The following is a 23,553-nucleotide window of genomic DNA, read 5'->3' on the forward strand; positions in this document are numbered from 1 at the left end:
AATATATTTCTTTCCCCCTAAATTCTATATATTATTTTCTGAAACCTGCTTTTCCCCCCATAGTACATTGTGGAAGGACATATGAATGGAAATAAATATCCCTTGCCCGTTTAACAACTAGTCTTTCATTGTATAATACTATAATCAATATCCTCTTGATGGACATCTGGGTTGTTTCCAACATATTACAATTTACCCTAATTACTACTTTTTTGGAATGCAATTCAGCAGTGTTTCACAATTTCTATATCTAGTAGTCAGTCTTCAAGGAATCTGTCCTAAGGAAATAATCCTAGAGAAAGAAAATTAAAACTACTTATACACAAAGATATTCATTGCCAGGGTATTTATAATATTGAAAGACAGGAAACAATTTCAGCATTCATCAATAGGAAAATGGTTAAATAAACCATGACAGTAATAAATCAATTCAATAGAATATTATGCAATCATTAGAAATGCTCACATTGACTTTGTAATAACACCCACCAAAATGTTGGGAGAAAAAGCAGGATACTAATATATTCACAGTGTGAGTACCTAATAATGTACATAAGTCTATGTATAGAAAAAATAGTTTGGAAGAATAAATTGGTTAAAACTTTTTGGAGGGCAAATCTTGCAGAAGTTACCAAAAGTGTGAATGCTTACATCCATTGCTAGCTAGTTCTATACTAGAAATTTGCTATAAAGAAACAACAGGATAAATGTGCAAATACATTTATAAAGCTATTCACTGCAGAACTGTTTGTAAAACGAAAAACAAAAAATTGAGACAACCTAAGTGTCTGTCAATAGGATATTGAATATGTAAATCATGTCATATTTCTACAGTGGAATACAGTACAGTTGTTCAAGGGCATAGTCTTTATGTAGCTACTGCAAGGATTTCAGTTCATACTATTCAGTAAAAACGAAGAGCCCATGGATCAGTGTGGTCAGTGTGATCTCTGGTTAAAACTGGTGAATATGTGTAATTAGTTAAGGAAGGAGTGCTGCCAGCAGCTATCTCCAGGGCTGTGGGGTTATAGGGACTTTTGCATTCTCTGTGCAGTTTGAGTATTTTGGTAACAGTCATGTATGATCAGAATGAAATCAGTACTGCTAATTTCATTCTTTTTAAAGGACCATGTGTGTGGCAGCCTGGATGCGAGGGGAGTTTATATATGTAGTTTATATGTGTACGGCTGAGTTGCTGTGCTGCACACCTGAAGCTCTTGCAACACTGTGAATTGGCTATACTCCAATATAAAAGTAAAAAGTTGAAAGAATAAATAAACTAGTTAAGTCTAAATAAATAAAAGAGGAGTGTATTTACAGAAAGTGTATGAAAGTCTCAGTGTGGTTCTCTTGAAAGGGAGGGTTGTTGCCTCCTTTTTATTCTTAGGGGTTTTCCGTATTTTATCTATTTGAGAATGTATCACTTTCACTAGGAAAAACCAAAATGAAAAAAAAAATTAGATATTGTCTTGTTTTGTAAAGAGATTTGAGGCAGCTTGAAATAAATGCATGGGACTTCCCTGGTGGTCTAATGGTTAAGACTCCATGCCTCCACGGCAGGGGGCTTCGGTTGGATCCCTGTTTGGGGAACTAAGATCTCACATGCATGGTGCAGCCAAAAATTAAAAAAAAAAAAAACTCAGTATTTTTTAGTTTAACAAAAGTTAAGATCATATCGCTTAGTAGTCATGATGTTGTGGGACCATGATTTAGATATCATGATATATACTCTACAATAGAGAATCCAGCTCAGATTTGATTCCACCTGGATCAGGCACTGAGTGGACGCTAATTTGCTTAATCCATTCCCATCTGGCACAAAAGTGAGCAAAAGTGAGACAGGACTGTGAAAGGGGCGCACAGGACTAATTGTGTACGAGCCACAAAAACTGTGATACCTTACTTGAGACATGAAGTTAAGGCAAAAATTCCCCCACCTCCCAGCATAGGAGCTTTCTCAAACACAAGCAAGGCTGGACTCATGCAGGCCTCTGGGAAGGACTGCTTTAGATGATCTGGTGAAAAATCCCCCAAATGCCCTGAAGTAGACAAACAGGAAAAAGGCATCTGAAAGATCAGAGACTACTCAAAAGAGGCTGACCCTGGCAAACGTGTATGGATTGCAATCAAGGGAGTAATCCAATATGCCTTTAGGCAAATTAGTGTTGGGACTGGGATGGCTCCCCTGGCCCAGGAGGCCCTGATCCAAGACCTCTTCCCCTGGTCTCCGTAAACCTGAATCCCATTCTGCTGTTCTTTTCTGAGATTCGGTTTTGTCATCTGTAAAATGGGGATAAGACTATCCACTGCTTGGGGTTGTTCGAAGGATGAGGTTAGATAACAAGGGCAGGCACTTAGCCTAGTGCTTAGCACACAGTAGGTGCTCAATAAACAGCATCCAGCTCCTTATTATCATTGTTGTCAAAGGCACCACCGAGGGTGCTTGGGTGAGAGCAGTCTGCTAGGCGGAGGTGGGGACCTGAAGGGATTATGAGGACTGTAGACCCAGGGTTAGAAGCTGGCACCAGATCTCAGAGCCAGGAGCCATCCGGGCTGGCCTGGGTCCACCTGAGTGCTGAGAGGTCGCCAGGCTTGCTCAGCAGCTGGTTGCGGCCCACCACAGGAGGCCCTGGCCGTGAGGAAGCCATGGCCAGGCCCAGCCCCTCCCAGGCGGCCATCATACCTTTTCACTACACTTTCTGATGGTGGCCGTGAGCTCACTGACTACCATATCCACACACTTGATACTGGGCTCTTTAAGCTTCTGCACCTGCTTTTTCACTGTGGCTTCAAAAGCGAGGTCAGGTGTGAAGAGGCCCGTCCTGCACCCGGGAGGAGGAGGGGGGCAGGACGGGGTGCAGCCAGGGGTGGGAGGGCGAGGAGGTGGAGGGGAGTGAAGGCCAAGCGGAGCCAGGGTGCAGGGTGGAGGATGGCAGGGGCACGAGGGAAGAGAGAGAGACACCAACACAGAGAAAGAGAGAGAGGAGAGAAGACAATGTGAGCGCTGGGCCTGGCCCTCCTGTTACCACCCAGACTGGCACCTCCCGGGTGTTGCCAAGCGCCGCACCTCCCCCTCCAGGGCTCTGAGGGCATGGGAGGGGTCTGAGGGACCAAGCCCCGGCACCATCCAAGGGCCCTTACTGAGTTCATATTCTTTCCCAGGGCTTGGCTCCGCGACTCTTCAGCTACCCTGAAGCCTGCCCCCTCTCTCTTTTCCAGCGCTGTCTTTGTCACAGCCCGGGGTCCTGCTGAGGAGCTGACCCAGGCCCGGACTCCACTCACCTCCATTCTGGTCAATGCTAGGTTTCCCAGAACCTCCTGTATTTGCTTCGTCCCGCCTCCAAAGCCCAGCACCATTCCCTATTTGCCAAGGTCGTGGCAGCCCGCTGCCCAGGCGGTGCACTGCACAACTCCAGGGGGCTCCATTTACTAGACTGTGGGGTAGAGGACGCCTCCCAGAGTTGTGTGTAGCTGCCTGGTCTCCATTCTCTATTTCCTGCTCTACTCCGGCCCTTCCCTTTCTCCTCAAGGGGCATCCTGTGCCTCTCCTCCAGTGGAGTCTGGAGGAGCTCAGTTTGGAAAGACAGAGAAGAGGAAAGACAGAAAAGAGTGAAGATGGTGATAGAGAGGGGCCAGGACAGCTGTGGGGAGGGGAGAGGAAGGGAGGCTAGGGGGTAGAGTCCAAAGCCTTGGCTCGGAGTTATAGCTCTGCCACCTCTGAGCTCACATGACCTTGGGCAAGTCACTTGATCTCCCGAGCCTCAGTCTTCCTGCTGTGAAATGGGTACCATCTTCCCTGCCCTGCCCTGCCCTCCTTGAGTGGTTCTGTGAGGCAGATGGAGGAGGATTCTGTCCCTGGAAGTCTAGATGTGGATGGAAGGGACAGGGAAGGTCCTGAGTGAGGGTCCTGAGTGAGGGTGGGGGTGAGATGGGGAAGATGAAGGACGGTAGGGAGTTGGGGTACCTGCTTGACCTGGGTCCTCTGGATCCCTCTGGCTGTCCAGGCCCCTTGGGCGGCACCCAAGAAGGTCCTGTACCTCTTCTGTCTCCAGGGCCAAGACTTCCCTGAGACCCCTCCCTGGAGACCCCAAAGATGACTCCACCTCTGGGAGCAGGAAGGGGACTGAGTCCCTTCTTCTCCCTGAGCTGGGGGAGCTCTTGGTGGGCTCTCGGAGCAAATAACCACTGCCATATCTGTCTTTCCAATGTCTAATCCCTTGGTCCCCCCAGCCTGGGGGCCAGGGCTGGTTGAAGCCCCCTCAGAGAGTCCCGCTCTCCTGGACTGCGGTGGCCTGCCTCCCCCGCCCCGCTGAGGTCTGTACATGCTACTAGGGGGCAGTGGGGTGGGGTGGGGAAGGAGCGCCTGGCAGCAGAGCAGGGCGGGGCAGAGGTGGGAGGGGCTGGCCGGGCGCCAGTTACCTTCTTGGTGCACTGTCTAACGGTGCTGATTAGCTCCGAGATAACCATGTCCACACACTTGAGACAAGGTTCTCGGATCTTCTTCACCTGCTTTTTCACAATGGTCTCAAAGGCCATGTCTGGGGTAAAGAGCCCGGTTCTGAATGCCCGGAGCAGGAGAAGGGCACAGTGTCACAGGCCAGCTCCTGCCAGGAGTACCAGGCCAGGGCCCCATCCCGACCCCCTGAGCTCTGCCCTCGGGGTCCTCCCACTACCCCTCTCTGGGCTTCAGTGTTCCCATCTGTAAAATGGGCAGGAGGGACTCTAATGAAGGTCTTTCAATTGATGCTTTTCAGGGTAAGGTCTGCTTATAGTTGGTGCATATGTCCTGTTTTGTCTTCAGATTCTGTTCCTACAAAAGGTTCTGTGGCTAGAAATGGTTTGAAAACTGCTGAACTGGGTTGTCTCTGAGAGCCTTACTGGGAAGAAAGCATTTTATTTTAAGACTAGGAGAGAGATTTTTTTTTTTCCTGTGCCTTAGCCAATGCAGTCTGTAAATTCATGCCAAACCTTGGAATGGAACCTGCATTAAAGCAGTGACATTTTGGTCTGGTTCACTGCCTAGGCACATAGCGGGTGTTTTAAATTTTCTTGTTGAAGGACCAGTGTAGCTCTGGATCCCTGGAGCAGAGGCTAAGATTTTAAGGACTGGTCTATTTCCCAGTCTTCCTTCCTGCTCCACTGGCCTTGGTGTTGACTGGAAGGAGGGAAGTGGGGCGGAATGGGGCCAACTTTGGGCTAACAGGATCATGGGAGGGTCTGGAGGGTTGAGAGGCCTCATTCCATCACAAAAGGTTCACAGACCAACACGTGGTAGCCTATCTCAGGCCCTACCCATTGGTTTGGGCAACTTTGTGCTGGAGACGACTGATGGGAGCTGTCTCACCTTGGGGATGGGCAGGGGACCCAAGCCCAGAGGGTGCTGCCCCTGCCACCTGTACCTTGGGCTGTACCCAACTAGTCTAGCCGCCAAGCCTTGTGCCCAGGAACAGGCAAAGGCAGGCAGCAGGCGGCAGGTATTGGGGTAGCCCGGGTCTCCTATCCAGTGCCCCTCGCCAGAGCCTGTCCAAGTTGGAAGCCGGAAAGTCGGGGTTGAGGAGACTGAGCACTAGGGCTCTTCATCCTTCCCGAGGGGAGCTCACTCCATCACTCCCTCTACCTCTGCGCTAGACCCTTTCTGCCTTCCAGGGTTCGGCTTCCCTCCCCAGTCCCCATACGTGCCTAATGCCATGGATATTCTTGATGGCATAGCTGATCTCCCTTCGGAGTTCCTTCTCGTCAAACTCCATCTGTGTAGGAGACCAAGAGATGGCTGGTCAGGGCCTCTGTTTGTACTTGGGAGGTCAGGACAGGCTCCACCCCACTCCCAGGACTGGCACCAGGGCCTCTAGTTAAGTCAACCAACATACGTGTGAGAGAGTTCTAGGTAGGTGAGTGGGTGGGAGGGAGGTGAACCCTCCTGCCCCAGGGTGGGGGGCTGCCTACCTTGACCAACTCGAAAGGGAAGCGCTCATGGAAGATCCGGTTGATGCGGGCGCCCCCTGACAGTTCATAGGTGTCAATCTGGTCCCCTGAGCCTTCAATGCGCTTCTCAAAGTCTACAGCGAACTGCTGGACCATCCTGGGGAGAGTGGTGTCACCTGAGGGGGCAGCAGCAACCCAGTGCAGGGAGCCCAGGGAGAGACCCGGTGGTGCTGAAAGGCTGCAGGAGGGGCAGCTCCTCAATGGGGAGTCAGGGGTTGGGGAGGGCCTCACTGCAGCAGAGCCTTGGTCTTGCGTGCTGGGTCATCAGGGCGGAAGTTTTTGTACTCCTCCACCTCCTTCTCGATGGACAGCAGCTGGCTCTGGAGTTTGTTTCGCAGCCCTGGCAGCGTGTCCCGGATGTGGTTTGTCAGTTGCTGGGGGTAGGGGTGAGGAAAGCATGAAGACCATGGTCACAGAGACCCAGAAAGCCCACAGGACCAGGTAGGGACCAGGATGTCTGGGGCCCGTGTGGACGTGGTGAGGTGCAGAGCCACAGCCCTGCCCACCACTGCCCTGCCCACCGGAATGAAAGCTGCCTGGCACACAGTAGGTGCTCACAGAGGTGTTTTAATTGAACTAATGAGTCAGTAATGCCATTTTTAATAGAAGCCAGAAATTTAGATTTTTATTGGAAATCACCTGGTTTTGATTAATTCAATAGTGTTAGACACCACAAGAACCAGATGAAATAAATCAGGGGCAGTGATGACTGGAAGACTGCCCCCTTGTGCCCTCTAGGTTTAAGGCCTCCCTTAAGGTAATTCTCAAGTTCTGGGACTCTGGTTAGGTCACCCCACACAGTATCTCCCTGAAATGCACAATGACTGTAAGAAATGAGTCTTATCACAATTTTACAGATGTAGAAATAGAAGCTCAGAGAGCTGGAAAGTCTTGGTGGGTGAGGCGAAGCTGAGATTAGAAACAAGGTGTATGGCCTCCAGGGACCCCAACTTTGCCCCACGTCACACTGCCTCCCTACTGTCAACACACACACACACACACACACCTCAGTGATTCTGGAAGCCTCATTCCAGGCATAGAAATATCCAAGGAGTCCCCTGGGATCACCTGTCCCCAGATCAGCCTCTCCCCATTTCAGAAGGTACAAAGGTCTTCAGCCAAGTACGCTCCAGTCCTAGCCCCTAAGCCCAAGCCCTCGTCAATGACACCCTCCATCCTGGCAGGGTGCCAGGGCTCCCTTCCTGGCCCCAGGAAAGGGGCAACGAAGCTCGGGTGCTACCTCACTGTGGGACAGTGGGCAACCCTCCCAAAATACACTTCAATGACTCTGTTCTCAGGCTGGTTTCCCAGACTTCATCCTGGCCTGAGCCCCTACCTGGTTGAGGACCTTCTGCAGGTAGGGCGTGCCCATGCGGTCAGCCAAGTGGCGGTAGGAAGGGTGGGAGAGGAAGAACTTGCGTTCAGCAGCCAAGGCAGCTGTGATATCTTTCTTACCATCGATGTCCTTCTGGCTTCGGTTCACGACTCCAATGTAGCCTGTGGGTGGGGTGGAGGTCAAGGGGCATTCAGTCTTGCAGGGAGTGAGGGGCTGGAGGTGAAAGGGAAGGGCTATCACGTGGGTCAGGGGCATGGCCTACCTACCTCTGCGCAGCGGGAGCAGCTTGTTCTCCAAAACATCGCGGGCATCTGTGCCCTCGTCCATCAGATCCAGCTTAGTGATGACCCCGATGGTTCGCTGACCTGGTGGGGAGGATGTGGCAGGAGAGGGCTGTCTACATCTGCACTCGCCCTCATACAGAAGACCCCAGGCACTCCCGATCCCACCACACTCCCGCTATCTCCCAGCCCTCTCCCTCCTTCACTCACTGCCTGCCTGTGCTCCGCCCCCATTCATTCTCCACGGTGGCCCAAACGACTTTTAAGGGCATAAATATGATCCCACTGCTATTCGCTTAGACCCTCCGGTGGCTCCCCCTTACCCTGTGAATAGACCCCCGGGGCCCTGCCTGTCGGCCGCCTGTGGGAACCTACCCTGGGGGTCCACCTCCTTGGCGACCTTGAGGGCATCAGAGTTGGCCAGGTCAGAGTTGGCCGGGGACACGGCCAAGATGAGGCAGTTCTCCTTGGTGACGAACTGCATAAGCATGTCCCGGATCTGGAACTCGATGTCAGGAGGTTGGTCCCCCACCGGGACCTTGGTCATTCCAGGCAAGTCCACTAGGGTCAGGTTCAGCACTGGACAGGGCGGCGAGAGGGCGGGCTCAAGGCGAGGGGCGTGGCCGTAGGCGGGGGGATTAAGGAACAGGGCCGGGTTTAGAGAGGACGTGTTTGGGGGCGTGGCCGTAGGTGGGTGGGGTTAGGGAAACGCGGAGGGCTAGAACGGAGACCCGTTAGAGGCGTGGCCAGAGGTGGGCGGAGCCACGGCTCGGTTCGGGGGCCAGAATACGACCTGCCGAGGAGTGAAGCCCGTGAGGCATCGGCTAAGGGGCGGGGCCAAGGAGACGGTTTCCTAAGGGGCGGGACTCGGCGAGGGAGCTGAGAGGCCGGGGGCGGGGCCAGGGTCAGATCTCACCGTGCGGCGAGTAAACGCGGAGGTTGATGGGCACTGGAGAGATGCCCTTGTTAGTGCCGGTCACCCGGTCGGTCTCAGCCTCAATCTCCAGGCGCACCTCTTCGAAGTCAGTGAATTTCTTCCCCTTGCAGTGCAGAAACTCGGCATATTCTGCCCCAGAAGGAGCCGGGCGCGGGGGAGAAAGCATCATAACCAAAGCTTTCCTGGGTCTCATCTCCCACTGGGAAAAGACCCCTCACGTACACACACACACACACACACACACACACACACACACAAAACACTGCCTTATTCTTGCTCCCCCGACAACAAGGCCTCCTCTCCGTCAGGCATTTTTATCCCTGCTGTTCAGATGAGGAATGAGGTCCAAAGAGGGGAAGCCCATACCTGTAGTAGCATTGACCAGCTGCAGGACCAGGGGGCGTCGCGTGACAATGCCAGAACCTCGGGGCAAGAAGTCCCTGCAGTGAATTGAGGGTGAGAGGAGAGTCAAGGTCTGAGGAGGCTCCCTGTGTCCCAGGGACGCCTGTCCTGCCACCGGGGGCCTCAAAGCTCCCCGGAAGTGCCTCACCACACCTCAGCCCAAGGGATTCATGAAGGGGAGAGGGCAGCTGAGAAAGGTGGAAAAGACCACCCTCAAGTCCTCTGGGTCACAGAATTTGTGAGTCTGAACTGACCCTCAGACCTCTCTCAGTCTGCCCTGTGTTGGTTCTGAGCCAACAGGAAGTCCCTGCCCCAACTCAATCACTGCCATTCAACTCAGGAGAAACTGAGGCATGAGGTGCCCCACCCCAATGCCCAAATGTCCGGTGGCCACAGAGTGGGTGCCAAGGAAATGGAGCTGCACTTCGTCCCCTCCTTTCCGCTGTGGGGAAAGGCAGGATCTCACTTCCCCTTTTCTGGCCCCATCTGGCTGGGGTTGAGGATGAGGGGGATGAGGGAAAGGAGGAAACAAGGAAAAGGACTCATGCTTCTTAAGTGCCTACCACATGCCAGGCTCTTTGTGGGCAATATTTCATGGACTCTACACAATAGCCTCACTAGGAAGACAGTATTATTATCCCCATTTTACAGATGAGGAAACTGAGGCTCAGAGATATTCATGTTGCCCAGCCTGTATCTACTAGACCCTGCAGTAGATCTGTTTGACCCTCTGGTGAAGGCTTTCTGCCCATCATCTCCCAGCAGACCCAGATCCCTTTGAATGACTGGACTGAGGGGGTCTCAAAGTCACTTCCTGCCTGTAGACCTGATGTCTATTCCTCAGACATCTGCTATGTCAATTTCAGCCTCAGCAGTCCTTCTGGCTAACTCTTCAGGGTGCCACTTCTCTCTGTCCTGTCAGCTCTTTTCATCACTCCACCTGTTTACCCACAGCCCCACCCAAGCCAGCACAAGGGTGATGTGGAGGCCTCTTCAGGGATCAGGCTACTGGGATTAGAAACAGGGGATTGCCAGGATTCAGGAAAGAGGGGAGCTAAGGGGCCACAGAGATCTCCTTCATGGTGAGGCACATGAAGGCCCAGGGAGGGGAAAGCATACACTCAAGATACTATAGGGCTGGGACAGAGCCAGAACAGAAACCTGGATGCCCTACCCGGAGCCCAGAGCCTGACCTGGACTCACAAAGCTTTCTGTGCCTCAGGTTAAGGGCAGAGTGTCCCCGGAACAACAGAATCAGCCCAGGCTTCTGGGTTCAAGGCCTCATCTGGGGGCCCTGGGGAGGGCTCTTCCATTCTCTGTCCTCACCCTGCCCCACCTCTGGGGAGAGCAGAGACTAATGAGGAGGAGTCAGCCACTTTGTGGGGAAGGAGCATGATAAATCCTGCATTTATCCATCATTTCTAGGTGCCAGGCAAATGCTTTTCATTTGCGCAAGACTGTGAGGTTCAGAAGGGCAGGGCTCGCACTTTTCCATTACAAGAGGTGCTTAATAAATGGGCACTGAGGGAGCGCGGGTTCAGTTCCTTGTCAGGGAACAGAGAGCTCACATGCCGTGTGGCATGGCCAGAAAATTACATTAAAAAAATGGGCGCTGAGGACTTCCCTGGTGGTACAGTGGATAAGAAGCCGTCTATCAATGCAGGCAGGAGATACAGGTTTGATCTCTGGTCAGGGAAGATTCCACATGCCACAGAGCAACTAAGCCAGTGCGCTACAACTACTGAAGCCTGTGCGTCTAGAGCCCGTGCTCCGCAACAAGAGAAGCCACCGCAGTGAGAAGCCTGAGCGCTGCTACGAAGAGTAGGCCCTGATCACTGCAGCTAGAGAAAGCCCGCGGGCAGCAGTGAAAACCCAATGGAACCAAAAATAAATAATAAAAGTGAACTGAATCCCCAAGTCCTCAAAAAGTGCTCTCATATGGAGAAGATAACTTTACGGATGAGGTAACCAAGGCCTCAGAGAGGTGAAATGACTCATTCAAAGTCACCCAGTCAGGAATGGCAGAGCCGGGGAATCAAACCCACTGCTGTCGGACCCCAGAGCCTGGGAACATCAAACTCTGCTGCCCTCTAAACCTGAGGAGCCAGACTTGGCTTTTTATGTAATTCAATTAAATTCAGTGTAGAACATATTTGGGAGCAGCTGCTCTGTGCCAGGCCCTGTGCTGGGCCCGGGGGATGGGAGGTGATGAGTCAGACGGTTCCCACCTCAAGGCACTCACAGCGTGGTGGGAGAGACAGACAAGTAAACAGATAATGTGATGCAGTGTGACATGTGCTGGAATGGAGGTGCACCAGGCAGCACAGAGGGGGCGGTGGTTAACTGGGGGGGGGAGGGACTTCCTGTCTCTGTCTTTACCCCTTACTCGTTGACTTCTTTGCAAGGGTGACCCTCTAGTACTTGGGACCCGCCCCCCAGGACTAGAGAGATAGGGCATCTCAGCTCACAGAGGCTGGGGAGGATATGGGGACCTGGGGTCTACCTTCTTCCCCACCTTCTCCTCACCCAGCAATACCATGGCAACAGTGGTTGCCATGGAAACTGCAGGCAGGGCTGGAAAGGATGGGACTCCCCACAGAGAGCCCCTCCCCAGGCAGAGACATGAACCTTCCCTGGAGCTCTAGCCTGAGAGCACCACCCCCCCTCACCCCTTTCCTGCACAGATGGACCCACTTGGCCCTGGCAGGCCTGAGGGGTGGAGGTCCCTGAGGTGCCACATAGAGGGTGTGGGGAACCCAGAGCCCAGCTGGAGGGGTGATCAGGGGTCTGGGCCAGCCTGCTCCGAGTTGCTGCCTCCCAGGGCTACTTAAAGGACAAGCAGCTTATGGGAAGCAGAGATTAGAGCACAGAGCATGTGTGGGAGCAGTGCCTACTCAGACCCAGATTTCCCAGGCTGGGGTGGGGATGGGTGCCCAGGTGGCGAGGGGCCCCATCTTGGCCCTGGCCCAGGCTCTCAGAATTCCCTGGGTGGCTTGTTCAAATGCACATTCCTCAGACAGGCTGGGTTAGAATCTTCAGGGTTGGGGGGCGCAGGGGAGGGGAGGAGGGCATCTGGATTCTAAACACAATCCCCATGTTCCCATCAAGTTTAAGGCTCCTGGCTTGGTGACGAGGAACCAGCGCCAGGCAGAGGCCCTGGGTTCGAGTCCTGACTTGGCCATTCCCCAGCCTGGTGCCCCTGGGCAAGTTGCTTCACCCTCAGGGCCTCAGGGTCCTCAGTTGTAAACCACATGATCTAAAGGAGGCATCATAAATGACCACACATGGCTGCACAATGATTCCTAGAGCCTTAGCCCATGCCTGGAACACAGTGGGCACTCAGCAGCTGGAGGGGGCTGCCAAGGAGAGCCTCCTGTCCTCAGCCCCCCTCCTTCGGAGAATCCTCCCAAAATTCAGCAAGGAATCCAAGATCCTGAAGAACCGTCTGCCTCACCTCCTCCAGGCACTGAATTGGATCTCAGGATCCTGACCACATAATGTTGGCTGGAAACGATGGACCTCAAGGAAGAGGAGTTTTCAGAGAACATCTCATTCCCTGTCATTGTCCAGGGGGTAGGACGGAGGCCCAGAGACGGGCAGGGAGCTATGAGGCCGCACAGCAATGGAAGGGATGGCTGAGATGGGCCCAGGACCCGGAAGCCTGCTTCTCAGCTAGGCTCATGCCTGGACAGGCAGTGATGAGCACAGCTGTTCCCACATCCAGACTCAGTGCCTCACTGGCCTCTGGATTCTCACGCTGGGCACAGGATTCTCATGCTGGGCACAGGATGGGCTATCGTAGGGGCTCAGGCAACCCTGGAAGGAGCAAGCATGGCTGAGCAACTCCACAGCTTCCTCCTTTCACCTGGACAGACTGCCCCATACCCTCAGTTAAAGTGCCCCCTGGGGACTTCCTGGTGGTCCAGTGGTAGGGGGCCTGGGTTCGATCCTTGATCAGGATCCTACATGCCACAACTAAACGATGACCCCCTTGTGCTGCAACTAAGACCTGGTGCAGAAAAATAAATAAATATTAAAAAAATAATAAGGTGTCCCCTGGCGCCTTCGCACTGGAGATTTGGGCCTGATCTGGTCTCCCGCCAGAGCCACCTCTGCACCTCCCACTAAGCTCCTGGTTTGCCCAAGAGAGGACAGAACAGGTGCTCAGAGAAAAGTGTGCCAGGCCCACCAGCCTCGACTGACGTGTGGGAGGGGTGGATGGGGACATGCCAGCTCCTCCCACTCATTTTGGACAGATGGTGGTTTCCTGGGGAGGCCTTGCCTTGCCATCTGCAGAGGTACCTTCAAACCTGAAGCACAGGGGGGATGAAATAAACACATCTCACCACCTCCAGGCACCACATACGGCCTATCTGAACTGGCACTGTCACCCCAGAGGGGCCTGGAGGAATTATACCCAGAGCTGCCACTCCTAGTCTGACAACTGCTCTGGGACCCTGGTTCCCAAGTCCTGCTGAGCTCAAATACCACCAGAAAGTAGCATGCTTGGGCTGGCGTGCGCCCAGCGGTGGTCATCCTTGTAAGTCTCTTGTTTCCTGGACTCTGATGTCAGACAGGCCCGGCATTGGATGTCTGAGCTGTGTGACTATGGATAAATCATCAGACGTCTCTGAATCTCAGTTTCCTTATCAGCAAAATGGGTTTCTGCGAGGCCTATATAACTTAATGTCTGTACTCAGGCATGGTAGCAATGACGAGAAATAAAAGTTGAGGGAGCTGAGCACACAGCCTGGGTTCCCAGGACCATGTCATCAATTGATGCTGCAGGGAGGGAGCTGGAAGATAGGTTTCCTGGGGGCTGGCCAGAAGAGTGGGTGGAGGCCAGAATATTTCCAGCCCAATCTTGCCTTGGAAGTGGAAGGGAAGGGGCCCAACAGACTGTGAGGTGCCTTCTGAAGCAGGGAGCCAGGGTGGAGGCGAGGGAGTGGGTGGGCCAAGAAATACAGTGGGGAGGAGGTGAGACTGCCCCCAGGCAACAAGTCCCTCTCTGTTCCTGCCGCCCCAGGAGGCCCTGGGCTGGCCCATGTCACACAGCCCATGAATTTCCAGCTGAGGTTTAAAGATTTCAGGGCAGCCCTGGCCTTAGCTTCCCCTGGTATTCTAATGTCCTGAGAGCAGGGCCTGGGTTGGCCCTCTTTACCACGGTATTCCCAGCACCCAGCTCAGAGCCTGGCACGGAGCAGGCGTTCGGGACACCCTTGTCGGCCAAAAGACTGATTGGAAGGAGTTTCTCCATTTTTCCCATCACCGCCCTCATTGTACAGATGTGGAAACAGGCATAAGAAAGAGGGTCGCCCAAGCTCACAATGCGAGTTGGTGACAGGGTAAGACTGCTGCCCTGGGCCCTGGATTCCAAGCCTGGCACTCTCCCCACAACAACCATTCTTCAATATTAAAGAAAACATGCCATCTTGCTTTTCACCTTATCCTTCCATCCCTCCTACCATTCTTCTTTGCCTCTTTCCTTCCTCCCTCCCTGTCTTCCTCCCCCCTCCCTCCCTTTCTTTCAAGTGTTGATGACTTTATACTTTCAAAACGGAAACGATTTCTTCTGCTCCTGCTTTAAAAAAATCATATGCTCTCTCATTAAATTTTTTTTCAGAAAATACATAAGATGTTGAAAAAATAAAAAGCCACCATCACCCCCAACACCTGGGCCTCAGCATTGTAAACATTTTTATCACTTATAAGAACAGTCATGGCAAACCCTGATGGATTGTTGATTGCTGGCCAAGGATGCTTCCGGGGGCTCTGAAATCTGCATCGTCACGAGGTTTCTTTCGGGGGTGATGGAAGTGGTCTAAAATTGGATTGTGATGATGGTTACACAAATATGCTAAAAATCGTTGAAGTGTGCACTAAAGATGGGCGAATCTTACAGCATGTAAATTCTACCTTAATAAAGTTGTTTAAGAAACCTGCAGCCTCTTGATTGATGCTCAAACGGCTGTGTGAGGTTGGCATGGCCAGTTTTCCCAACTTGAAGGGGAATAAACAGGCTCAGAGAGACAAAGTCAGGTGCCCCTCATGGACCCGGGCTCTGAGCCACACTTGGGTAGCAGCTCTGTCTAACAGTTCAGCATGGACTTTTCCCAAGTCGCTCAATATGGAGTTACTTCTGGATCCTCATTTCTTTCATTTATTTCTCTGTGCTGGGTCTTTGTTGCAGCATGCAAACTCTTAGTTGTGGCATGTGGGATATAGTCCCCTGACCAGGGATCAAACCCGAGTCGCCTGCATTGGGAGCACAGAGTCTTAGCCACTGGACCACCAGGGAAGTCCCTGGCTTGTTATTTCTTACCACAAACAGCCTGAGGTGAAGGAATCTCAGCTCCACTAAATGATCTCCCTGCTCTGAACCTCAGTTTCCCCATCCATGAAATGGGACACAATACAGCAGCTCCCTCCTATGGCCAATGAGGGGATGTCTCGAGACCCTGACTGTAGAAGGATCTAACTAGCAGACTGCCCATTGGTGCTGTCGTGAGTCACCTGAGTGCCCATCCTGGGCTTGGTGCCTACGTGTGCCAGGGAGCATTGCATTCACCTGCTGAGATGTTTCTCCTCTTCTGGGCTGGTGGCCTCATTTCCCTGTGCTAAGATTGGGGACAAAAGAGTGGCACAGTGATAAACAGGTAAAACGTTCATAATAACCTTGGTTGGATCTCCTCTGCCAGGAGCTCTCAGCCCAAGGTCAAGGGCCTCTTTCTTCCTCTGTGGTCCCTCATTCTGGGAGAAAACTGAGTCCTGCCCCACACGCCAAGGTCACGGGTTCGAGGGTGGTCAGGGAAGGCATCCTAGAGGAGGTGTTGGCTGATGTGAGATCTGGAGGTTGAGCCAGTGAAGGAAGAAGACAGAGGTGGGGTGAGGCACCTTCCTGGCAGAGAGAATAGGAGAGTGAGGGAGAGGGACAGCCCATTTCCGCATGAGCTGTAAGATACTTAGGTGGCCCCCAGAGGGGAAGCCCAGCTGGGTACGGCCAGCCTCAGGGGCCCAGCTCAGGAGATAAGGCCCTGCTTGGAGGGCAGGGAGCTAAGAAGGGCTTCAAGCAGAGGCATTGGATTGGGAAGCCCTAGAAAGTTCTGAGCTGCCCGACGGAGAATAGCAAGAGAGGAGTCTGTCCTGGGTGTTGGGTAGGACAAAGGTGATGATGGCCCAGGCACAGAAGGGATGGACTCGGGCAACACCCGCAGGGTCTGTAGGCCGCACTGGATGGGGAGGATGCGAGAGGAGCTGGGACCCGACCCTGGGCCTCCGGCTGGGGCACTGGGAGGGCGACAGAGGATGAGCTGGTTGGATGGCATCACCGATTCAACGGACACGAGCTTGGGCAAACTCTGGGAGATGGTGAGGGACAGGGAGGCCTGATGTGCTGTGGTCTGTGGGCTTGCAAAGAGTCAGACACGACTTGGTGACTGAACAACAACATAGGAATTCCAAGTTGCTAGAGCTGACTGCTGCAAACGGTTGGTACTCCTTAGCCAGAGTTCAGTCCAGGAAGGGGGCAAGAGTGCCCGAGAGACAGCCAGGAGAGCAGAGGAGGAGAAGCCGAGGTGTATGGAGAGACACGCACGGGGGTTGGGGTGAAGAGGGTGGACATTCACATGGAGACAGAAGACCCATGCTGGTTCCTGTCCTGCCTCCGATGCACCGCTGTGTGACTTCAGGCAGGTCCCTTACCCTCTCTGTGCCATTTCACCACTTGAAAACTGGGGATGATGCTCCTCCTGCTAAGAGGTTGCTGGTTCCAAGAAGACGATAAGCAGCACTGCCCTTGGGCCTGGGGGCTCGGGGCCCTGAGCTTGGGCCCCATCCTTGCTGGGATCTCTGGCCTCACCTTCCCATGAAGCAAGGGGTTCCTGGGGACGGAGGGAAGGTGCCCAGCTGGAGCCTGTACACCCCTCCTTGTCATTGTTGTTTTGGTTGCTCAGTCAAGCCTGACTCTTTGCGACCCCATGGACTGTGGCCCACCAGGCTCTCTGTCTATAGGATTTCCCAGGCAAGAATGCTGGAGTGGGTTGCCATTTCCTCCTTCAGGGGATCTTCCTGACCCAGGGATCAAACCCGGATCTCCTGCACTGGCAGGTGGATTCTCTGCCACTGAGCCACCAGGGAGGCTCCTGTGCAGCCCTCCTAGGCCACACTTAAGTGCCCTGGAACTTTCTCTCAGTCTCAAGTGTACCTCTAGGTTCTTTCCCACCTGCGGGCTGCCCTCAGTGCGAGGAGGCAACCTCGAGGCTAAGGCTGATAGAGCTGGAAGATGAGGGCAGCCCAGGGAGTCCCTACCCCATCTCAGAACTGAGGAGTCTGAAATTCTAAATTCCACACCATCCTGCCAGGTTGCTTTGAAGGTGTGTTTGTCAAGGTGGGAGGGCAGAACGCACTGTAGTTAGCAATTCCTTAGCTTGATTTATAACGGGAATATTTAGACATACGGCACATGGGCTCCACTTCTGCCTCCTGTTCCAGGCCTGGTAGCACTGCCTCAGTGACTGGCAGCCTCTGCTCCCACCTGACCCCTCCGCACTGGCCTGCCTGTGTCCCCTCCCTGTTTCTGACCCTCCGACCCCAGCCAAGGCAGGGAAACTCGATTCTCCTGACGCCGGGATCAGATGCTGTCTGCCAGAGTCACCTTTCATTCCCAGTTCCTTGGGGCCACTGGGTGGGGCAGGGGGTTGGAGAAGATGTCCTCTGGCAGGGATGGGCACACAGGTCTGGCTGAGGGCATGTGCCAGGAGCATGCTCTGGGCAGGGAGGGGCACAGCATCATGGGCTCTCTGGGTCGGGGTGTCTGAAGGGCCCAAAGCGCCTCCCAGACCAGCCTGATCTCATTGCGATCTCTGTTCCTCACTGCCCTTCTCTCCTCCGGGTTCCACCTCTGGCTTTCCTCAGGGGGGACCCTGCTCCTGGAGTGGTTCACTCTTTTGCCTGACCAAGTCCTATTTTCGCTCAGGTGCAGACCTAACTGCTCAGATGCCTTCTCTGGCCCCCTGACGACTCCTGCTCCCTACAACATCAGGCTCCTGGTACCCTTCTTCAAACCCACAACATAAGAGCTGTTTGTGTAATGCAGCCTCTGTCTGTCCCGCTCAGCTGTGAGTCCCCCGAGGACAGGGATGGGTCTGGCTTGTTCACAGCTCTATCCTCAGGGCCTGGCGCACTGCAAGTGCCAAGGAGATGTCAGTTCCCTCCGCCCCTCTACTTGCGATGTCTCAATTATGTCCTAATCCTCTTTGGCCTCAGTCTCCGAATCTGGGAAATGCGATGTAGCCTGACGTGTTCAGAGGAAGAGACAGATTCTAGTAGTGGAGAATGGTCTGTCCCCCATGGCAGGGGCTGGGGCTGACCAAGAGAAGGGCTCTCAGAGGCCAGAGACTGGCACAAGGTCTGTGCTGGGACCAGAATGCAGACACGGGGGATTGACAGGAGGCAGGGGGCCTGAGCAAAAGGCTTCCCAGCTGGCTCAGGGGTAAAGAATCTGCCTGCCAACACAGGAGCCATAGGAGATGCTGGTTCGATCCCCGGGTTGGGAAGATCCCCAGGCTGCAGTCAGTCCATGGGGTTGCAAAAAGTTAGACACGACTCAGTGACTGACCAACAACTCAGTAAGCCTGAGCTGGGGTAGGCAGAGTCAGCAGAGGAAACCAAAACCCTATCCCCCAGGCTGCCCTTTGGACTCTGGGCAGAGGCTCACTCACCAGGCTCCCTGCCCCACCTGCATCCTTGCCTCTCCTCCCAGCTGGTATCTATGCCCAGGCAGGAACAGAATGAGCACGTCCTCTGGGCCAGACCTGACCCTGAGTGCTTTACGGGCATGATGTCAACACTCGCCACAGTCCCGTGATGGAGGTGCTATTATTATCCCCATTTTACAGATGAGGAAATAGCAGCTGGGCAGGGTTTAAAAAACATGCCCAAGTTTGCCCAGAGTGTAAGTACCAGAGCTAAGCTGCAAACCCAGGTCTGATTCCAGAGCCTGAGCACTCAGCCCCTCTGTCACACTCCTGCTGGCCCTGGCCTGCCCGGGGGGCCAAACAGGAGGGAAGATGGGCAGTGCCCGATAGTCAGCATGCCTGGGCCTCAGAGTGAGTGAGGCCAGGGGTGCTGGAGCCTGGAAGCCTATCCCAGGACACCTGACTTGGTGCCGGATGGGTATAGTGGGGAAGGGGCACGCAGCTGGGGGCAGATGAAGGGAAACCTGGGGCCCCAGACATCTGCTCACAAAGTGCTGGGGTGTCCGGGGGCCCACGCACACTCCACTGTCTGCACTCACCACCGAGATGATCTCATCTATGCTCACGACTTGACATCCCATCTCTTCCAAATTTATATTTCCAGCCTGCCTTCCCTCTGAGCTTCCGACTTGCATCACCACACTGCCCACCTGACATCTCAGACTCAATGAGTTCAAAACCAAACTCCTGATCTTATCCTCCGACCCCCAGCCTGCTCCTCCCAGACTCCGTTAATGGTACCAATGCCCACCAGGGTCGAGGTGCTAAAGTCATCCTGGATTCTTCTTTCCTTACCTTCTACATCTCATCCCCCAGCAGGTTTTGTGGGACCATCCTCCAAAATACATCCTGAACTCCACCGTTCTCCCCTTCTCTCTGCTAACGCCCTGGTCCAGACCCTCTTTGCCCAGCGCAGCAGCCTCTGCTCCTGTTTCCTGTCCCCCTTCCCAAGTCACACACATGCTGGAAGCAGCTCAAGTCATTCCACTACTTATGAGCTTCTGATAATAATGAAAACAAACGTAGTTCCTCAGCTTAATCTGAGGCCCCTGCCTACCTCTCCCATGCTGTGTTCACTTTGCTCACCAAACACCAGCCACAGTGCTTCCTTTCTGTTCTTCAGATACCAAATTCGTTACTGCCCCAGGGCTTTTGCATGTGCTGTTCCATCAGCCTAGAATGCTTCTCCCCAAATAGTCACATGACTTCTTGTCCCTCAGTTCTCATCTCAGATGCCACGGATTCCCAGACACCTTCTCTGACCTCCCTGTGGAAAGTGGCCCTTTTCACTCCTAGCGTTGACTATGGCCCCCAGTTTTCTTCTTCACGTACATCTGCTGGATGGCTGAACGAATCAACCTCAGTCTTCCTTTCTGTAAAAGGGAGACAAAGAAAAAGCATAGACCCAGAGCAGCCCTGCCAGGGTCCTGGGCAGCTGCCTGGGCCACCGCCACTGCAGAGATGACAACAGGGCCCTCTTGGGTGCCCGGAAGCCTGGAGCAGCCTCTGCTTCCTCTGATATATTTTCCACTTCCTCTCCATGGGGGGTTGACTCCCGGGAAACCCCAGGAGATAGGGCGGCTGTTACCATGCACACGGGTCTGGGGACCTGGTCCAGGGTGGAGAGGTGGGGATCCATGGCGAGGCAGACTGTGGGGACCCCAGTGGACCTGTGTCCCACTCCAGTCCTGGTCTCCTCACTAGCTTTCATGAGAATCAATTGATGCATTCCCGTGCATGCCACTGCATGCCGGGCCCCTACTCTGCCCCAGACCTGCAGTATCCTCCCTGAGTATCCTCCCACGGGGCCGCAGTCAAAGGCTATTGGATTGTGGAGGGCAACGAGAGGGTCCAAGCCTCTGGGGGCAGAGTCTGAATCTCACTTGACCCCTCAACAAGCTAACAGTTGCAGAAGTCAGCTGTGGCTGGCCTGCTGTGCTGTCTACCCCAGGTACCTCTCTCGGTTGGATGGTGGACTCCGAGAGGGCAGTGGCTAGGTCTCCTGGCCCACACAGGCCCCAAACCTAACTGAACATCAATATCTCCCTTCCATGTGTCTATAAAAGGGGGCTTTTACACTCGTGAACTTGCTGGAGCCCCATACCCATGTCTCAGGAAGGCAGAGCAGCAGCTGGCAGTAGGCCCATTCCTCAGATGGGGAAAGTGGGGGCCCATGCAGCTGCACGTCCCTGTGTTCAGTGCTGAGTTGGGCTCTTAGAGGTGGTGCGGGCCCCAGATTGGAGCCTGACAGACACGGTCCTTCTTGGCCCTGTGACCTTGGACAGGGTCTCTAACCTCAGTGCCTCAGTTTCCTCCCCTGCAGGGTGGTCATCACAGTACCCGCCTCAAGGGGCTCTTGTGACCTGTCCCATATAGCCTGGCAGGAGGCACAGGGGAAGGGCCCGGCAGACGGTGGCTGAGGTCAGCTGCCCTCTGGTGCCCCCTGCCCAGAGCACGCAGCAGGCACGGAGCATGTGTGAGTAGAGGGGGGAAAGGCAGGCCTGTGGTTTGTACCCTGAAAAGTGCAGGATGTCCACGACTGTCATCTAAAGCATGATGGGCTCAGGGGCTGTATTACCTCCAGGGTCCTCCCACCCCCCTCGCTCTGACTGTCAGGCCATAGGGACAGGGACCATCTCTGTGTCTCTTGTCTGCATCTCTGCAGCTCTGGGGGGAGGTGGGGTCACATGAGCAGGAAAGAGGTTCTCTGGAAGCCCTTCCCTGGGAGACAGACGGCGCCCCCCCTGCTGATCAGATGGGCCCAGCCGCCCCCACAGTGGCTCTCCCACGTCCCACAGATACATCGTTCAGTGCAGTATCCTTCTCTCTCACCCCTGAGGCTGACACTGGGCCTTCCCAGGTCATTTGAGGCGCGGGGACAACCATCCAGTCTAATCGCCCATATTAGAGATGGGGAAACTGAGGCTCAGAGAGGGCAGTGACTCGCTGGAGATTTCACAGCAGAAATGGCTTGGGACCCGGGATGTCTCAGCCCAGAACTGCCATCCCTGGGATGGGGGGAGGAGGAAGCCCTCTCTGCCTGCCTCCCTCTCTGGCACAGGTCATCCGCTTCTTTACCCATGAAGGTCATTGGAAGAAAGCTAGGGTTTCTGAAGGAGGTGAGGAAGGCAGATGACAGAGTGGGGAGGTCAGCGGCAATTCTCTTGCCTCCTCCCTCAGTCTGCCCAGCCCCCCCCAACTCCGCCTCCAGCCCCCCCGGGAGAGCGCCGGCCTCTCTCTCCTTCTCAGCCCCCGGAAAGCCCATCTCTGTCTCCCCTTCTTGGGGAGAGCCTGGGGGGTGGTCACGACCCTGCCTGCCTCCCTAAACCCAGGGCTCTTTGTCTTGGTGGTGGCCCCTGACTCCTTGCCACCTGGCCCTCCCGGCGCCTTGTGGGATCCGAGGCAGGAGGGGGATTAGGTCGTGCAAATGGCTCCCCCCACCCCTCCCAGCCAGCCCGCCTCCCTCCCTGTCTTAGTCATCTCTATACTCCACCGCTTTCTCCCTCCATTCCAATCCCTCTGCCAGGCCACGGGGAGGACGACACTGACAGGCGCCCCCCCTCTCCCCCCCAACTCAGGGGCGGCGGCAGGGCAAGGGGCCGGCGGCTCGGGGAAGGCTCAGAGGCGCTGGCTCCCCCCACCCCTCTTCCTCATCCTGCAGTCGCGCCTCCCCCCTCTTCCGCGCTGCGCACGGATGGCGGCCGGAGCCGCAGAGGTGTGTGTGACGGGGGAGACTGTATCTGGTCCCCGATGCTCAAGGGGCCATGTCCTCTCCCAGGGGCGACGGGAGGGGTGTCCCCCCACCGCAGTCCAGGAATCCCCACGAGAGGAGGGGGAGCTGTCCACAGAGCCTGGGGGCACAGGCCCAGGGGTGCTGCCCGCTTCAAGAGACCCCCCCAGAACCGAGGGGAATCATGCAGGCCCCTCGGTACCCATGAGGGGTTCGGGGTGGGGGAGCAGCCCTTTGCCCGAGTCTGCTGTCTTCCTAAAGGATGGAGCGGAGGAGAGGGGCGTGAGCCCGCGGCCGCAGGCTTGACGTTTGCGGCCCAGCGTGGGTGAGGGGGGTGGAGGGCGCTGCGCCCCCGAAGGGCTCTCGTCGCGGGGGAGGGCCGCCTCCTCCTTCTGGCTGGAGGTGGGGGGGGGGGCCGAGCTGTCCGCCGTGCAGCGCCAGGGGCTCCGAGGTCCCGGCGCCGTCGGGGCCGGGTCCCGAGACCCGGAGGACCCGGGCGCGAGGAGTCCGCGTTCCAGGGGCGCGCCGCTTCCTACCTGCCTACGAAATTCTCGAGCACCGAGCTCTTGCCGGCGCTCTGGCCGCCCACCACGGCGATCTGCGGCAGGTCGAGGTCTGCGTTCTGGCCGATGGCGGAGAAGGCATCCTGCAGCCGGTTGACCAGCGGGATGAGATCCTCCATGCCACGGTTGCCCATGGCTGCGGCTGGCCCAGCAGGCTGCGATCCGGCCGCCGCTTGGGCTCCCGGCTTCGGCTCCGCGGATGCAGCAGCGCGCTCCGACGCTTTTCTGCGCCGCGGGTCCCCCCGCCCCTCGGGGATCGGAGCGCCGCGCTGCGCCGGGGTGCCGCGAGGGGGCGCCCGCAGCGCAGCGGGTCAGCAGCCGTGCGCAGGCGCCGCCCGTGGCACTATGGGGACTGTAGTTTTCAACTTCTGCGGCTTTTGGGGGCGCTCGAGCCGTGTCTGGGGGAGGCACAGATGCTGCATCGCACGTTATCTTTCCTGGAAACGGGCAAGGTCTCCTAGGTGCCCTTAGTACCAGACCCCTTGGAGAGTAGTCGTGGCTGCCTCACTCCCTCTTACAGATGAGGAAACTGAGGCTTGAAGGCACGGCCTCCTCCAAGGTCATAGT

General features: G+C 55.2%; 1 protein-coding gene across 12 annotated transcripts in view; it reads right to left on the reverse strand.

Moving 5' to 3' along the window:
• Positions 1 to 23,227, reverse strand: part of DNM1 (dynamin 1) — a 50,207-nt gene extending 26,980 nt beyond the window's left edge. For 9 of the 12 annotated variants that reach the window (XR_011465973.1, XR_011465972.1, XR_011465974.1 and 6 more), the window contains exons 1-10: positions 22,960 to 23,226; positions 8,903 to 8,976; positions 8,516 to 8,665; positions 7,975 to 8,178; positions 7,585 to 7,683; positions 7,319 to 7,479; positions 6,214 to 6,356; positions 5,944 to 6,079; positions 5,680 to 5,747; positions 4,420 to 4,558 (exon numbers count right to left, since the gene is read on the reverse strand). Coding sequence is in view for 9 of the 12 variants with exons in the window: in XM_070378909.1 (XP_070235010.1) it covers positions 4,420 to 4,558; positions 5,680 to 5,747; positions 5,944 to 6,079; positions 6,214 to 6,356; positions 7,319 to 7,479; positions 7,585 to 7,683; positions 7,975 to 8,178; positions 8,516 to 8,665; positions 8,903 to 8,976; positions 22,960 to 23,120 (1,335 nt within the window). In the remaining 3 variants the exon portion in view is untranslated. Of the gene's footprint in view, positions 1 to 2,683; positions 2,823 to 4,419; positions 4,559 to 5,679; positions 5,748 to 5,943; positions 6,080 to 6,213; positions 6,357 to 7,318; positions 7,480 to 7,584; positions 7,684 to 7,974; positions 8,179 to 8,515; positions 8,666 to 8,902; positions 8,977 to 22,959 lie in introns of all 12 variants that reach the window. The other 3 variants (XM_070378916.1, XM_070378917.1, XM_070378910.1) reach the window with 3 other exon arrangements.
• Between the last annotated feature and the right edge of the window lie 326 nt (positions 23,228 to 23,553).

The sequence above is a fragment of the Bos mutus genome, chromosome 11 (assembly GCF_027580195.1).
Source record: "Bos mutus isolate GX-2022 chromosome 11, NWIPB_WYAK_1.1, whole genome shotgun sequence".
NCBI lineage: Eukaryota > Metazoa > Chordata > Mammalia > Artiodactyla > Bovidae > Bos > Bos mutus.